Source organism: Kogia breviceps, chromosome 19 (assembly GCF_026419965.1).
Source record: "Kogia breviceps isolate mKogBre1 chromosome 19, mKogBre1 haplotype 1, whole genome shotgun sequence".
Taxonomy (NCBI): Eukaryota; Metazoa; Chordata; class Mammalia; order Artiodactyla; family Physeteridae; genus Kogia; species Kogia breviceps.
In genome coordinates, this window is record NC_081328.1 from 8865515 (window position 1) to 8882115 (window position 16601).

The 16601-nt window shown below is 45.0% G+C and overlaps 1 protein-coding gene across 1 annotated transcript in view; it reads left to right on the forward strand.

Annotated features, from left to right (window-relative positions):
- LOC131746538 (C-type lectin domain family 10 member A-like) overlaps positions 1-16311 on the forward strand; it is a 32203-nt gene extending 15892 nt beyond the window's left edge. Inside the window, exon 10 of the mRNA XM_067022127.1 lies at positions 16190-16311. Within this exon, the coding sequence (XP_066878228.1) occupies positions 16190-16250 (61 nt within the window). The 3' untranslated portion in view covers positions 16251-16311. The remainder of the gene's footprint in view (positions 1-16189) is intronic.
- The last annotated feature ends 290 nt before the right edge of the window (positions 16312-16601 follow it).

The following is a 16601-nucleotide window of genomic DNA, read 5'->3' on the forward strand; positions in this document are numbered from 1 at the left end:
AGTAGAACTACCATAAGATCCAGCGATTCTACTTTTAGGTATTTATGTAGCAGAAACAAAATCACTATATTGAAGAAATTTCTGCACCTCAATGTTCATTGCAACATTATTTACAATAGCCTAGACATGAAAACAACCTAAGTTTCCATTGATGGATGAATGGATAAAGAAGATCTATCTATCTATCTATCTATCTATCTATCTATCTATCTATCTATCTATCTATAGTGGAATATTATTCAGCCATGAGAAAGAAAGAAATCCTGCCTTTTGTGGTAACAGATGGGCCTTGAGGGCATTAGGCTACTTGAAATAAATCAGACAGAGAAAACAAATACAGTCTTACCTCACATATATGTGGAATCTGAAAAAAACCTTAACTCATAGATACAGAGAACAGATTGATGGTTGCTGGGGGTAGGGGTGGGGTGGTCTGACACAATCTCCATCACAGATTTGATGCTCAGTAAAAAGTTGCTACTGTCCCCTGCTCCTCCCCTCCTGTTCCAGTCAGGAAACCCTATTCTCCATCACCCTCTCTCCTCCTTCCCCCTATGGTCTTGAATCCTTGGTTGACTTTTACTTCTGAGTGCAGGGAAGCCCAGAGCTGGGCAAGCCTGATGAAGCTGGGTCAGGGGTTCAGATTCTAGCAGGCCAGGTCTGAATTGGGTAAGAGAAGAGAAATGGGTTCCTCTAGATCAAAGTCCATGATATCTGGAGACATCAGCAGTTCTGGGGAATTTAGAGGCAGGAAGTGAAATAAGATGAGGCAGAGGAGAAACAATAAACTGCACCCTTGGTTCCTTCCTGTCCTGCTCCCCCTCCCAAATGAGGAAGTCAGGGAGCTGGAAAGAAGGGGAAAGGAGAGGAAATGATCCCTGAGAAAAGGGTGCCAAGTGGGGCTCCTCCACTGCTACCTAAATAAACCCTTTGCCTGTATTCCAACCTGTTTCTCATTTATAGTCCAGAGTCAGGAGCTAGGGGGTCTCAGGGTACAGGATGCTGGGCCCTTCACACAGAGTCAGGAAGGATTCAGTCACTCATGTGGAATCCCTCCACTTTATGGCCCTTCATTCACAATTTCCAGACCCTGGTACCTGGGCTGCCTGAGGAAACCAGGAATCACATTCTCCAACTTTCTCCAGATAACAGGACTGAGGAGGAAGGGAGAGTAGGAGAGAAGATAGGGGAGGGTGACTTTGTGGTTTTCATGAAAATAAATGGGAGTTTGGATCACAGATTGAATTATGAATTATGAATTGTCTCTCCACTGACCTCAGGATTGGGTTAGACACATCTTCAGGATAGGTTCCCCTGTCCTCTGTAGAATAAAGAATCCTCCCGACTTATAAATCCCTCTATAAATCTGGGTTTCCTGCTTTGGGCTGTCAGTCACTTGCAGTTACTAGTTCAAATGTCTGTCCAGCCTCAAGGATGGAGTCCTAGGAGGGAGAGCCACACCGACACCTGCCCCTTCCCTGACATAGTCTCAGCTCCTGGGTTGGGGTGGAGGGTGGAGGAAGGAGCTTACCCAAGGAGCAGACGCAGTATTTCACAGTCACAGGAATCAGACATCTGAAATGGAATTTTACTTAGTCCTGTATAACCAATCCTGGCATTGCTCTGGAGCACACGTTATCGTTAATGGCAGAAAATCACCTTGTCAATTCGGAAGAATCTAGTCACTTCTGGATTTTCTGTCCTTTTTCAAGCTCAGGTCAGTTCTGATCCTCTCCCTTCCCTCTTCTCCCCCTATTCGTCCTGGGGATGATAATTCCTTTTTTCTTTTTAAATAAATAAATTTAGTTAGTTAGTTAGTTTTGGCCGCGTTGGGTCTTCGTTGCTGCGCGCAGGCTTTCTCTAGCTGCGACGAGCGGGGGCTGCTCTTCATTGTGGTGCGCAGGCTTCTCATTGCAGTGGCTTCTCTTGTTGCGGAGCACGGGCTCTAGGCGCACCGGCTTCAGTAGTTGTGGCCACTCGGGCTCAGTAGTTGTGGCTCGCGGGCTCTAGAGCAAACGCTCAGTAGTTGTGGCGCACGGGCTTGGTTGCTCTGCGGCATGTGGGATCTTCCTGGACCGGGGATTGAACCCATGTCCCCTGCTTTGGCAGGCTGATTCTCAACCACTGCGCCCCCAGGGAAGTCCCGGGGTGATGATTCTTGATGGAGCAGGGCGTTACGTTTTCCTCACAGGTGCCATTTCTACTTCCTGTCAGTGGGCCGACTGGTGTGAGGGCTTCTTCCTGAGGTCTTTTGCCATCCCTTCATCTGAGAAGCAAAGCACAGATCTTCTCTGCTCTGTTGAACCCAACCCACTATACATTCAATCTTCCTTGTCCCCAGAAATCTGACCCCACCAATAGTCCAGGCACCAATCCCTTTGATAGGAACCAAACCAAGGACTCACTCGCTCTTTCTTTTTTTAAAAGTTGAATTATAGTTGATTTACAATATTGTGTTAGTTTCAGGTGTGTAGCAAAGTGATTCAGTTATATATATATATTTTTCGGATTATTTTCTATTGTAGGTTACTATAAGATATTGAGTATAATTCCCTGTTCTATACAGTAAATCCTTATTGCTTATTTATTTAACATATAGTAGTTTGTATCTCTTGATCCTATATTCCTATTTATTCCTCCCCACCTCGCTTTCCCCTTTGGTAACCATACATTTGTTTTCTATGTCTATGAGTCTGTTTCTGTTTCATATATAGATTCATTTGTATTATTTTTTAGATTCCATATATGTGATATCATATGGTATTTGTCTTTCTCTGACTTACTTCACTTAGATGATAATCTCTAGGTCCATCCATGTTGCTGCAAATGGCAATATTTCATTCTTTTTATGGCTGAGTAATATTCCATTAGATATACATATATATATATATATATACACACATTATACACACACACACACACACACACACACACACACACACACACACCATCTTCTAGGCCAGTCGTCTGTTGATGGGCACTTAGGTTGCTTCCATGTCTTGGCTATTATAAATAATGCTGCTGTGAACATTGGGGTGCTTGTATCTTTCCAGATTAGAGTTTTCATCTTTTCCAGACATATACCCAAGGGTGGGATTGCGCAATCATATGTTAGCTCTATTTTTAGTTTTCTGAGGAAACTTCATGCTGTTTTCCATAGTGGCTGCACCAATTTACATTCCCACCAACAGCATAAGTAGGTTCCCTTTTCTCCACACCGTCTCCAGCATTTATTATTTGTAGCCTTTGATGATGGCCATTCGGACTGGTGTGAGGTGATACCTCGTTGTGGTTTTGATTTGCATTTCTCTAGTAATTAGCGATGTAGAGCAGCTTTTCATGTGCCTGTTGGCCATCTGTATGTCTTGTTTGGAAAAATGTCTATTTAGATCCTCTGCCCAATTTTGGTTTGGGTTGTTTGTTTTTTCAGTATTGAGTTGTATGAGCTGTTTGTGTATTTTGTATATTAACCCCTTGTTGGGGTTTTCTCCCATTCCATAAGTTGTCTTTTCATTTGTTGATGGTTTCCTTTGTTGTGCAAAAGCTTTTAAGTTTGATTAGGTCCCATTTGTTTATCTTTGCTTTTATTTCTCTTGCCTGGGAGACTGAGCTGAGAAAACAGTGCTTCGGTTTATGTCCAAGAATGTTTTGTCTGTGTTCTCTTCTAGGAGTTTTATGGTGTCATGTCTTACATTTCGGTTTGTATACCATTTTGAGTTCATTTTTGCATATGGTGCACTCCTCTTTTTTTCTAGTTCCCCTCCTGCACCAGTGGAACCGAATCTCTCCTGGCAAGGGCAGGGAGGCTGCCCCTCCCCCTCCTTCACCCCCACCCCCACCCCCAGCCACTGTCTCATCTCTGGATTCGGTTTTATGCAGTCATATTGCCGTTGATATTGAAAGCAAAACTTCTGGAATCTGAAAAATGTTTTCTTTAAGACCTTTTTTAAAAATAAATTTGTTTATTTGGCTGCCTGGGGTCTTCCGTTGCTGCGCGCGAGCTTCCTCTAGTTGCGGTGAGCGGGGTGGGGGGTGCTGCTCTTTGTTGCAGTGCGTGGGCTCCTCATTGCTGTGGCTTCTCTTGTTGCGGAGCACAGGCTTTAGGTGTGCGGGCTTCAGTAGCTGTGGCCACTAGGGCTCAGTAGTTGTGGCTTGAGGGCTCTAGAGCGCAGGCTCTGTAGTTGTGGTGCAGGGGCTTAGTTTCTCCACGGCATGTGGGATTTTCTCGGACCAGGGCTCGAGCTTATGTCCCCTGCTTTGGCAGGTGGATTCTTAACCACTGCGCCATCAGGGAAGTCCCTGAAAAATCTTTTCTCTTCTCCACAGCCTGGCTTTTGCAAATCACTGTGGCTTTCAGAATGTTGCTTCTGTCATGAGTTTGAAAATCCATTCAGAAATCCAGTTGACTCTTTTGTCTTGGTTTATGTGTATACCTGGCCCAACTCAGGGCAGAGACTGCGGAGAGCTGTCACTGCTGCTTTAGTGGTTGGCAGAACGGTGGTGACACAGAGATTTGGCACTGGGAACAAAGGAGCTTCATCCACTGCTCCAAATTTGATTATTGCATGCTTTTCTTTTAATCGTTCTGCACTGCTTGGAGTTTTTAACTGCATAAAGTGGTGGGGTTTTTTTTTTTAATCAAAAAAATTCGACAAATAAATGACACTGAAAAATATCTAATTAGAAAGTTCCAAAGATCTAGAGCATAAAGTTATTTCCAACACAGATTTGTTTGAAAACAAATGAAAGGCAGCAATGGAGGGTGGATTAACATTTTGGGTTGGGAATGAAAATCATGCCATGAATGCATATTGAATGATTAACAAAGGAAGTCGTGATCTGTGTTAATTAATAAAGCACATTATAACCTAAAAAAAAAAGAAAGAAATTCTCTCAACTTGCACAAGTTCTCCAAGTTTGGAATAAGTGAGTCAAGGTCACATTGTAATGGTCACCCCCACAGCAAAGACAAAATCAAACAATTCCAGCCTGGTTGGGAGAGGACTGGGGTGTGACGGGGTCATAGGTGCCACAAAGGAGAGACTGTCCCAGCTCTGAAAAGTCAGAATGCTTGCAGTGGGGTTGACTTAGACGAGGGTGGGCAAATTTGTGACAGGTTCTGAATATTAAGAATATCAATATCCAGGGACTTCCCTGGTGGTGCAATGGTTAGGAATCCGCCTGCCAATGCAGGGGACACGGGTTCAAGCCCTGCTCCGGGAAGATCCCACATGCCGTGGAGCATCTCAGCCCGTGCGCCACAACTACGAGCCTGCGAGCCACAACTACTGAGCCCGCGTGCCTAGAGCCCGTGCTCCGCAACAAGAGAAGCCACCGCAGTAAGTCTGTGCACCGCAACGAAGAGTAGCCCCCGCTCTCTGCAACTAGAGAAAGCCCACACGCCAACGAATACCCAACGCAGCCAAAAAATAATAAATAAGTAAGTTTATTTTTAAAAAATATCAATATCCAGAAAGGGTGCAGGGACTGGGAGGAAGCACAACGGATCTGGCATAGCCGACGCATCGCAAATTGGGCAAATTGAACAAAAAGTGTTATATAAAAGCTACATTTTCACAAATTAAAACAACAATAACAACCTGAATTTTCTTCTGTCTGGCATGAATATATTTTAATAGAAGACTGTTCCCTAATTTTAGGAAACTTCCCAGGCTGGCTCTCTAATTATGCAAACAAACCCTCTGTTATTCAAAGTTATACAAGACCCTCTTCTGGAAAAGGACTTTGGTCCAAAGGAGATAACAGTGCTCTTGGGTGATCATGTAAGCTTTTCTAAGTTGATTCTGGAAACAGAGTCTTAAGTAAGGAGAGGACGAGACTGAGGAAGGGCTTGTATGACGTGTATTTGTCTGGACTTGTTTGAATCCCTATTGGAGTCCTATATTAAAAGGACTGTGGTTATAAACTACAGAATATCTCTGGGTTTAGGTAATGCCAAAAGACCATTCATTACACAAGGGTGTCTCACACAGCCTGTTATGGGTTGAATTGTGTCCTCCAAAAAGATGCGTTGAAGTCCTAACCCCCAGTTCCTGTGACTGTGACCTTATTCAGAAATAAGATGGCTGCAGACGTAATTAGTTGAAATGAGGTCATATTAGAGTAAGGCGGGTCTTTAATTCAGTATGATGCATGTCCTTATAAGGAGAGAAGACACACACACACACACACACACACACACACACACACACACACACACACACGGGAGAAAACCATGTGATCACGGAAGCCGATTAAAGGGTGGCAACTGCAAGCGAGGGAAGGTCAAGGATTGAGGCAAACTATGAGAAGTTAGGCAGATGCAAGGAAAAGTCATCCCCTAAAGGTTTCAGAGGGAGCATAACCTTGCTGGCGCCTTCATTTCAGACTTCTAGCCTCCAGAACTGTGAGACAAGGCACTTGTTGTTTTTGCAGCACTCTGTTAAGGCAGCCAGCCATACCTAGGAAACCAATAGGTGACTCTAGGGCAGGGAAGTGGCTAAAGCCCTGAGATAGACTGGAAAGGGGACCTGGAACCCCGAGAGACTCTTTCCTTTCCACCATCCACTTCAGTCCTCTTTCTCACTGCAGACCATAATTCTCTGTTCTTTTTTTTTTTTTTTTTGCGATACGCGGGCCTCTCACTGTTGTGGCCTCTCCCGTTGCGGAGCACAGGCTCTGGACGCGCAGGCGCAGCGGCCACGGCTCACAGGCCCAGCCGCTCCGCGGCACGTGGGATCCTCCCGAACCGGGGCACGAACCCGGGTCCCCTGCATCGGCAGGCGGACTCCCAACCACTGCGCCACCAGGGAAACCCTAATTCTCTGTTCTTTAGCCAACACTTCCCGTGATTACTTCTTGCTTCTTCCTTTGTTCAGGTGTACAGGTGTAGGGCAGAAACCAGTCCGGGGTAGCCCCTCCCTTCTTCACTACTAAGGGCTGAGTTATGACTGGTTTAAGCTTATTAGGGCATGCCCACTCTTTTGTCTGTGATTGGTTTAGGGATAGACATGTGACTCAGTTTTGGCCAATGACACTTGAGGATATGGAAACGTTCTGGGGCTTCTGTGAAAGATTTTCTAACCTGGTTAAAAAAAAAAAAAAAAAAAAAGAAAGAAAGCTGTCTAGGGAGGAACCCTGCTTTTTGCCTTCCTGCCGTGGATGGTTCCTTGTTGAGGACATGATGTTTGGAGCAGTGGCAGAGCTGGGTGATTAGTGGATCCAATACTGGCTAAATGCTGTGCACTGAGTAAGGTGCTCTCCACATCCTGCTTCTCATCTGGAATGAAAACATATACTTCTCTTAGAGTTAACCTACTTGTAGGTTTGGGGGAAAAGGACAAGAATCTGAACAGAATCTGAAGAAAATGTATGACTCATTGGATAGAAAGGAAGATAAATGCCTCTAGTTGTACTCCCAGAATTGTTAGGATTTGAAATGTCAGAATGAGTCATAACTGGTCATGTTTTGTAAGTGAAAAAGCAATCCCATTGTGTATTATTCACATGGTGCATGATTACTTCATGGAGGTGGATGGGAACAGTCTATTGCCCTTTGGTATAATGGTTTCAGAATGAGAAAAGAAAACCATTAAGTAAATCAGGATAAGCAGTGCACAGCGCTCCTAATTCCACCACTTTCCCATAGATCGATTTGCGCTACCTGAGAATAAGGGGCAGACACCTCTCCCTGCTGTACACAGAGGCATAGCCACTCCCGCCTAAAATTGGCCAATCAGAAACTAACACATAAACTCTCCAGTTTCATATCTTGACTGTGGTGAACTGTGACTAGGAATGGAGTAATTCTGTCCCAGAAGATCATAAGGAACAGAATGCTTATATAAACTAAACTGCCTTAGACCTCTGTAAGACATTATATGGACAGCAGTTGCAAAAAACTGAAAAATATTGTTCCCTTCTGTCAGCAAAACTGTTGAGCTCTACTCTGCTGAAGTCCGCATCGGGTTCTGTTGAAGCAACAGATGGACAGGACTGAATGGGAAGTGAAGTCCTTTGCATTAATACTCCCCTGACCACTCACATTAATCCTGAGACCTTTACTGGTTCACTGACCACCAATCACAGCCAGTCCTGAGATGGAGGCAGGTCTATACGTCTCAACATAAGGGCCTGGCGTTAACTCCCTCTTGCCTTTCTGTCATCATTCCACCACTGCTCTTCAGGCTTTTCTTGGATTTTCAGAATGTCTCTTTTCTTAAAGTCAGAGAGAGGTTGGGTCACACATCCTCTGGCTCTTCCTGCCTGAGAATCACTCCACTTCCCTGCCTGGCCTTGGGAACTGGTTTTATCGATGTTGTAGTGTCTAAATAGTACATTTTGTAGAATTCCAGTAAGGTAGGCAATGAATCAAACTTCTGACCTTCTGTTTGGAATCTGAGGTGACTCAGCTCAGTTACTCGGCTCCTCCAAGTGGAAGTCGCCTACCGTGGCCACCTCTGCACCCACGTGCTGAGACTCAGTAGCCATGCTCATCCCCACCAGCGCCAGCATCGACACCACAGTGGACCAGCTGGTGTCTCAGCCTCAGTGTTGTGCCTGAAATGGCAGTAGCAGCTGTGAGCACTCGCCACTGGAAGTCTCTAGTCATTTGATCATTTTTTTCATATTCATATTTTCAAACTCTCTTCTACATATTTAAACTTATTAGATATATTCATTTTGTATTTTTTTCAATATTCCAACGTCTAAACATAAAGTTCTATTCTGCTATTTGCTATTTCCACTGACTCTCATTCCTGATGCCCTATTTTCTTTTGTTTTGTTTTTTACACTATAAGCTCTTAGTTTTTGAGACTTTGTCTCTCAAGATTCTTTCGGACCTGGTCTGGTGGTATATTCCTCCAGAGAGGATTTGTGTTTGCTTCTGCCAGGTGCCTGAAGTCCTTCCAAGCTGAGACTACTTTAAATAAATCACTCAGCTGGATGTTTTTTTTTTTTTTTTTTAACATCTTTATTGGAGTATAATTGCTTTACAATGGTGTGTTCGTTTCTGCTTTACAACAAAGTGAATCAGTTATACATATACATATGTTCCCATATCTCTTCCCTCTTTCATCTCCCTCCCTCCCACCCTCCCTGTCCCACCCCTCTAGGTGGTCACAAACCACCCAGCTGATCTCCCTGTGCCATGCGGCTGCTTCCCACTAGCTATCCACCCTACGTTTGGTAGTGTACATATGTCCATGCCACTCTCTCACTTTGTCACAGCTTACCCTTCCCCCTCCCCATATCCTCAAGGCCATGCTCTAGTAGGTCTGTGTTTTATTCCCATCCTACCCCTAGGCTCTTCATGACATTTTTTTTTTTTTCTTAGATTCCATATATAGGTGTTAGCATGCAGTATTTGTTTTTCTCCTTCTGACTTACTTCACTCTGTAATAGTTGGATGTTTCTTGAAACTCAAATGCCGTGTGTATTTGTGCCCTGATCCTGCTTGAGGACAGGCTTGTGGTTATGAATTTTTATTAGAGTCTTCTTTCATTCTCTGGAAGACCAGCTTTCTCCTTGTCTTTGTCAACTGGAAAAAAAAAAAAAAAAAAAAAAAAAAAAACCTGGGGAATTCCCTGGTGGTCCAGTGGTTAGGACTCTGCACTTTCACTGCTGAGGGTGCTGGTTCAATCCCTGGTTGGGGAACTAAGATCCCACCAACGGGGTGGTGTGGCCAAAACAAACAAACAAACAATCAGCACAACCTACAAGTTGAGAATTACGTTTTATTTGGCAGGCTTTCTGAGGACTTCGCGCCTGGGAGACAGCCTCTCAGATAGCTCTGAGGGGCTACTCTGAAGAGGTAAGGGAGGGGCCAGGATATACAGAAGTTTCGTAACAAAACCCAGGTAGTCAGAATATCAAAAGATTACTGTTAATGAAAGAAAACCAGACATCTCAAGTTAATGAATTTAGCGCTTTTCTATGTATGAGAAGATGGAAAATCTGGGCTCATTGAAATCATTCCTTTGATATGTACGTGAGCTGTCTGGGGCCAGTATCCTGTGTTTTCCCATCCTGAGACTCCTCGGGGTGCACCGTTGGAGGCGGGCTGCAGTGGCCGATGGCTTGATGGCGGGCATCCTGTTTCCATCCTGAGTGCCCTCAGGGCTCGCTGCAGGGGGCAACTGTCAAGTGATGGCTTGAGGGCTGCACCAGCCTTTGTTTACTGATGTGGCAGGTGATAGTTTTCACTCATGTCTTTTTTGTGGTTCTTCCTGAGGCTGCTATTACCATCTGACTCCCCAGCTCATGTGGGCCCAAGTCTGGGACACTTGCCACTCACATGGGTGTTCAGTTTGAAACTCCACATTACATTCAGCTTTATGGTTGTTATCTGCTTAACCCTTGCTTACGTCTCTGGATTTATTATGCTCAGCTGTAAGACTCTCTCTTATTTTCCTTCTAGCTAAGACACTAATTTAAAAGGAGTTAAAAGATTTTTTTATCTAGCACTTTTAGGTATTCTGTAGTAGGAGTTTAGCTGCCCTGTTGCTAAGACAAGAACTTAAAGCTACTGTTTTACATTTATACATCTTGTATCCAGCCACCTTGCCCAATTGTGTTATTAATTCTGAAAATGTTTTATGCTAGAGCCTGTTGTGTCTTCTAGGTACTCAGTCTTATCAGTATTTACTTTCTTTTTTGTGCCTGCTAAAACCTTTGTACACCGTTGGGTACTAATGGTGATAATGCTTTTTTGTGTGTGTGTGTGTGATACGCGGGCCTCTCACTGTTGTGGCCTCTCCCATTGCGGAGCACAGGCTCCGGACGCGCAGGCTCAGCGGCCATGGCTCACGGGCCCAGCCGCTCCGCGGCACGTGGGATCTTCCCGGACCAGGGCACGAACCCGTGTCCCCTGCATCGGCAGGCGGATTCTCAACCAGTGCGCCACCAGGGAAGCCCGATAATGCTTTTTAATGAAATAGATTTAACGATTTTCTCTTTAGAATAACTGGGTTTTTTTTGGGAGAAATGGTCTTTATTAAATTTAAGAAGTTTCCTTATATTTCTATTTTACTTAGAGTTTAAAAAGAAAAGAAAATGGCTGCTGAAGCACATCCAATGTCTTCTTAGAATTTATTGGTGTGATGCTACATCCAATTTATAACCATGCTGTACCTCTTCATGCTTCACTCATTCACCCCTCTAGCAGGCTGAAGCTGAGGATACAAAGAGAGAAAGAGAGAGAGAGAGAGAGCTCTGAAGATATGATTTTCAGGCTGGATTCAAATGATAATGGTCCTCGTGCTCTTGGCTAAGGAGTCTTGAGTTTGTCCTGAGGGCAGGTAGGAGCCTTTGTGGGTAGATCCGATTTGAATTTTGAAAAAAATCACTGCTGCAGTGAAGAGAATGAATTGCTGGTGGGTGGAAGACCAGTTAGGATGTGGGTTCCATCACTGAGACTGGGGGAGGCGAGACATGCTTTTATCTGTTGCTGCTATATCGATGCCCACTTCATGACAGACATTATGTCAGATCCTTTACACGGAGTATAGGTGTTTCTTCCTGCTCCTTGTGTGTATGTGTGGTGGAGGGAGGAGTTTGTGGTAATCATCAGAGGGAACAAAGCACATGAATAATAACAAACAAAAAATCCCCCTTAGAGCCCCAGGAATAGTAATAGGAATTACTCCTCCAGGGGAATAGCCCCTCCAGAGTAATCTTTGGCTTTCCAACCTCCCCAGGTCATAGATGGCTGAGCCAACACCCTTGATTTCCTATGCAACAATGATTCTTTTTTCTCCTTCCTAACTGACCCTAAATGGCGTTTAGGAATCCACCCTACAGCATACAGTCTCGTGCTTCAGGTGAATCCAGCTCCAGGATGAGAATAAGTCAGTTGTGGTCCTGTCCCGCTTGCCAATGGCTGGTTTAATCCTGGGCATGGGATACAATCTGGCCACAGATGAGGAGCTATCTGCTGGGGGCTGTAGGGAAAGATTTCTTTACTACTAAGGGCGACACACTGGAAGAGTTGTGCTCAGTTTTCTCCGCAGCACGGTTATGGCTGCATGCCGTATCTAAAACTGGTGAAGCCATGTTGCAACCGTAAGAGGAAAAACCTAAAACCCTGAGGGTGACAGACTGAAAACATAGGAAGAACCTGATTCCTCGATGATGATGATTAACTAGCCTTGGGCATTCCTACCGCTAGTTTTATTGATACATGAGATAATATACGGTTGTTGTTAGTCAAGCCAAGTTGAGTTGAACTCTTGTTGCTTGTGGCCAGAAACATAACTAACAGAGATGGTTTGTGCTGCCAGGGAGCACGCTGCATGTGCTCTCCAGAAGGGCTTAGGACTCGCAGCCAGCAACCATCTCCCCTTCCCTCTGGGGCTGGTTTTGTTAGCAAGCCCGAGCTCACTCTGCTTGCCCACGACAGGCCCATGAATCAGAGACGAGCTGTTAAGGCAAGGAAGACGGCTTTATTCGGAAAGCCTGCAGACCGAGAAGACAGCAGACTAGTGTCTCTGAAAAACCGTCTTACCGGGGTCTGCATGCCAGTTTCTTTTATAGAATCAGAGAGGGAGAGGCGGTGAAGAAGTAAAGTAAAAGGGCCATCGGTCTTGCAAAACATCTCCTAGAACGACCAGCCTCAGTGAGGGGATGTGTTAGTTTCTACTTTCTAGCAGCCATTCACAGGTGGGCAGGGTTCCCTGAGGCAGGCCATTATGTATGATTATAATGACAAAAGCAACGAAAAGCAAAGGTTAAAGTCAAAGAACCAGATCCAACATGGAGTCCGATTTAGCTCTTCTCCGTTACAGTCCTACCAGGAACTGCTATCCACTGAGCTCTCTTGGCACTGCCACTTCTCATCAGCATCCCCAATACCAAATGGCATTATGGGAAGTTGGACCCCTAACTGGAGACAAAGCCTAAGGTGAAAGTGAGAGAGCCCATCAGAGACTGGAGGGGTACCAGGTAGAGTGTCAAGGAGGTGTACGTATCGTGTAGGGTAGGGATGGTCAGCGGAAACACAGGCTGCTCAAGGGTCCAGCAAATCAGTGCCCAAATGGATAATTAGCTTTGGGAGGGAATAGGAAGACAGACAGCTTCCTTAATGAAATCAAGTTCGAAACTCCACGGATTAGCCCAGGTAGGAGAAGCACTAACACTGGGCAGCAATTCTCTGGTCCAAGTTTTCCCTCTCCTTGGGGCTCTTTTAGCTCTGCCTCCATCCTGAAAGCCCAGGTGTACATGGTTCCTCTCACTGTTGTGGCCTAAGGCTGCACACAACACTCTCCTTTGGTTCACCAGCCCAGGTGAACTGCCATGGAACTTTCCTAAAGACTTCAGCAAACCCTCAGGGATCAAAAGCTCTCCTACAGGGCTTCCCTGGTGGCGCAGTGGTTTAGAATCCGCCTGCCAATTCAGGAGACACGGGTTCGAGCCCTGGTCCGGGAAGACCCCACATGCCACGGAGCAACTAAGCCCGTGCGCCACAACTACTGAGCCCGCGCTCTAGAGCCCACGTGCCTAGAGGCCATGCTCTGCCACAAGAGAGGCCACCGCAATGAGAAGCCCACGCACCTCAACAAAGAGTAGCCCCCGCTCGCCGCAACTAGAGGAAGCCCACGCGCAGCAACAAAGACCCAGTGCAGCCAAAAATAAATTAATAAATCAAATAAATTTTTTTAAAAAGACGCTCCTCCAAGGCAGCTGGTCAACCAGCTGCCCTCACCTTTCTTTAGGCCTACTCAGATGTGACTTCCCTCCAGGCCGGACCCTGCCACCACACTCTTCAAACTACACAGTAGGCATCAGACTCACAAACTTGCTTTAAACCAGGATCAGTCCCACTGTGAGAGACTCCTGGTTGTGAATCAAGAAAGAGATATGATCAGAGTTTGAGACAAAGGTGGGTAAAGCTGGGTAAAGCTATTTGTCTGAATGAGATAGAGGAAAGGAACCCTTAGGAAGAAAGGCTACCTAGCATGCAGCCTTTAAGCATGATTTAAAATGCTTTGAAAGTAGGGGAGAAGGCTTTGCAGAGGAAATGACATTGAAACGCAGGCAGGGGCAAAGGAGATTCAAGGCCGACAAGCAGAACTCTGTTCAAAAGCAAGGGAACTGAAAGGGAAAAGACCCACCCTGTGCACAGACAAGAAGAGGTCTGTGGTACCAGGAGCCAGTCACAGCCTGTTTCGTTCACAAACCCTCGAAGGAACAAAGATCATACAACGGAGAAAGGACAGGACAATAAATGGCATTAGGAAAACTGGATAGCCACATGCAAAAGAATGAAAGTAGACTACTGTCTTACAGCATGCACAAAAATTAATTCAAAATGGATTAAAGACTTGAATGTAAAACATGAAACCATAAAATTCCTAGAAGAACACATAGGCAGTAACCTATTGACATGGGTCTTAGCAATGTTTTGGGGGATCTGACTCCAAAGGCAAGGGAAACAAAAGCAAAAGTAAACAAATGGGACCACATCAAACTAAAAAGTTCCTGCACAGCAAAGGAAACCATCATCAAAATGAAAAGGCAACCTACTGAATGGGAAACAGTATTTGCAAATCATATATCCAATAAAGGGTTAATGCCCCAAATATATAAATAACTCACACACTCAACAACAAAAAAAACAAACAACCCAATTAAAAAATGGGCAGAGGATCTGGATAGACATGCAGACGGCCAACAGTCACATGAAAAGATGTTCAACATCACTAATTATTAGGGAAGTGCAGATCAAAACCACAATGAGACATCACCTCACACTGTTAGAATGGCTGTTATCAGAAAGACAAGAAATAATAAGTGTTGGGGAGGATATGGAGAAAAGGGAGCCCTCATACGTTATTGGTGGGACTGTAAATTGGTGCAACCACTATAGAAAATAGTACGGAGATTCCTCAAAAAATTAAGTATAGAACTACCATATGATCCAGCTATTCCACTTTGGGTATGTATCTGAAGAACATGAAAACACTAATTCAAAGAGATATATACACCCGTATGTTCACTGTAGCTTTATTTACAATAGCCAAGATATGGAAACAACCTATGTGTCCATCGATGGATGAATGCATAAAGAACATGTGGTATACACACAATAGAATATTACTCAGCCATAAAAAAAGAATGAAATCTTGCCATTTGGGACAACGTGGAAGTGAAATAAGTCAGACTGAGAAAGACAAATACCATATGATATCATATGTGTAATCTAAAAAAGCAAAGCATGACTTCCCTGGTGGCAGTGCTTAAGAATCCGCCTGCCAATGCAGGGGACACGGGTTCCATCCCTGGTCGGGGAAGATCCCACATGCCGCAGAGCAACTAAGCCTGTGCGCCACAACTACTGAGGCTGCACTCTAGAGCCCGCGAGCCACAACTACCGAAGCCTGCATGCCTAGAGCCCATGCTCCGCAACAACAGAAGCCACTGCAATGAGAAGCCTGTGCACCATAAGGAAGAGTAGCCCCCGCTCTCTACAAGTAGAGAATGCCCACGTGCAGCAAGGAAGAGCCAACGCAGCCATAAGTAAACATAAAAATAAAGCAAAGCAAATGAATAAGCTAAATGAAAAAAACAGAAACAAATTCATAGATACAGAGAACAAGATTAGCAGTTATCAGAGGGAAGGGAGGTTAGGGGGTGGGTGCAGGGGGTCAACTGTATGGTGATGGATGGTAATTAGACTTGTGGGGATCCCTTTGTAGTGTATACAGGTGTTGAATCATAATGCTGTACACTGGAAACATTTCTATGTATCTAGTATACCTGTACACCTGAAACACACACACACACATATATATGTGTACAGGCGTACAGGTATATATATATATATATAGTACCACAGAGGGGAAAAGACAGATGTCATCACTGGCCCCTTCTGGTGTGACGCCCCCTCTCAGATCAAGACATGGGAGCCCAGGGAACTAGAATAGAGATTGGATGAGAGTAGAGATGAAGGGGTGACTGTCTGTGGCCAGAAAATGGGAGGAAATGAAATGGATGGGAACCTGCCTCTGTAGCGTGCCTACCACGTGCCTGCCTGCGGTCGTGCTGGTCCTTTACAAGCTTTATTTCTTTGAAGTCTCACCAACAATGCTTTGAAGTATTACCACCTTCTAATAGATACCTAGAAAATGTTGGATTTGGGAATCAAGAACCATGTTTTTAACAGTTCACCGTGTCCACGTTGTTTTTGCAGGATGCACACAGCCTGCTGCCTCACTTGGAATCCCATTCCCATCCTGATGACCAGTTTTTAGTGGACACCTTGGGCTGTGTTGCATCGGAAACCCTTCCTTTGTTTGAGAAATTCCTGTGATGATGATGATGATTGGTATGATTGACATGTCCCACCGTATGATTTTGGAATGGGAAGCAGAACCCATGTACCTGTCAGCACTGAAAACACCAGGTGCTCACTCTCCTGGTGTCCCTTCCAGCTACGCTGAGAGCACATGACCAAGGCTCAGGTGGTCAGAAGCGCGACCCTGGACTTGAGTTTGGAGCGAGAGGTGAATGAGGCAGAGAATGTTTCTGAGCAGCCGCAGCAGTTTCTAGGTCCAGTGGCCGCAAAAGACCGGCAGCGACATCTAGTGTCCCATGGCGACAGC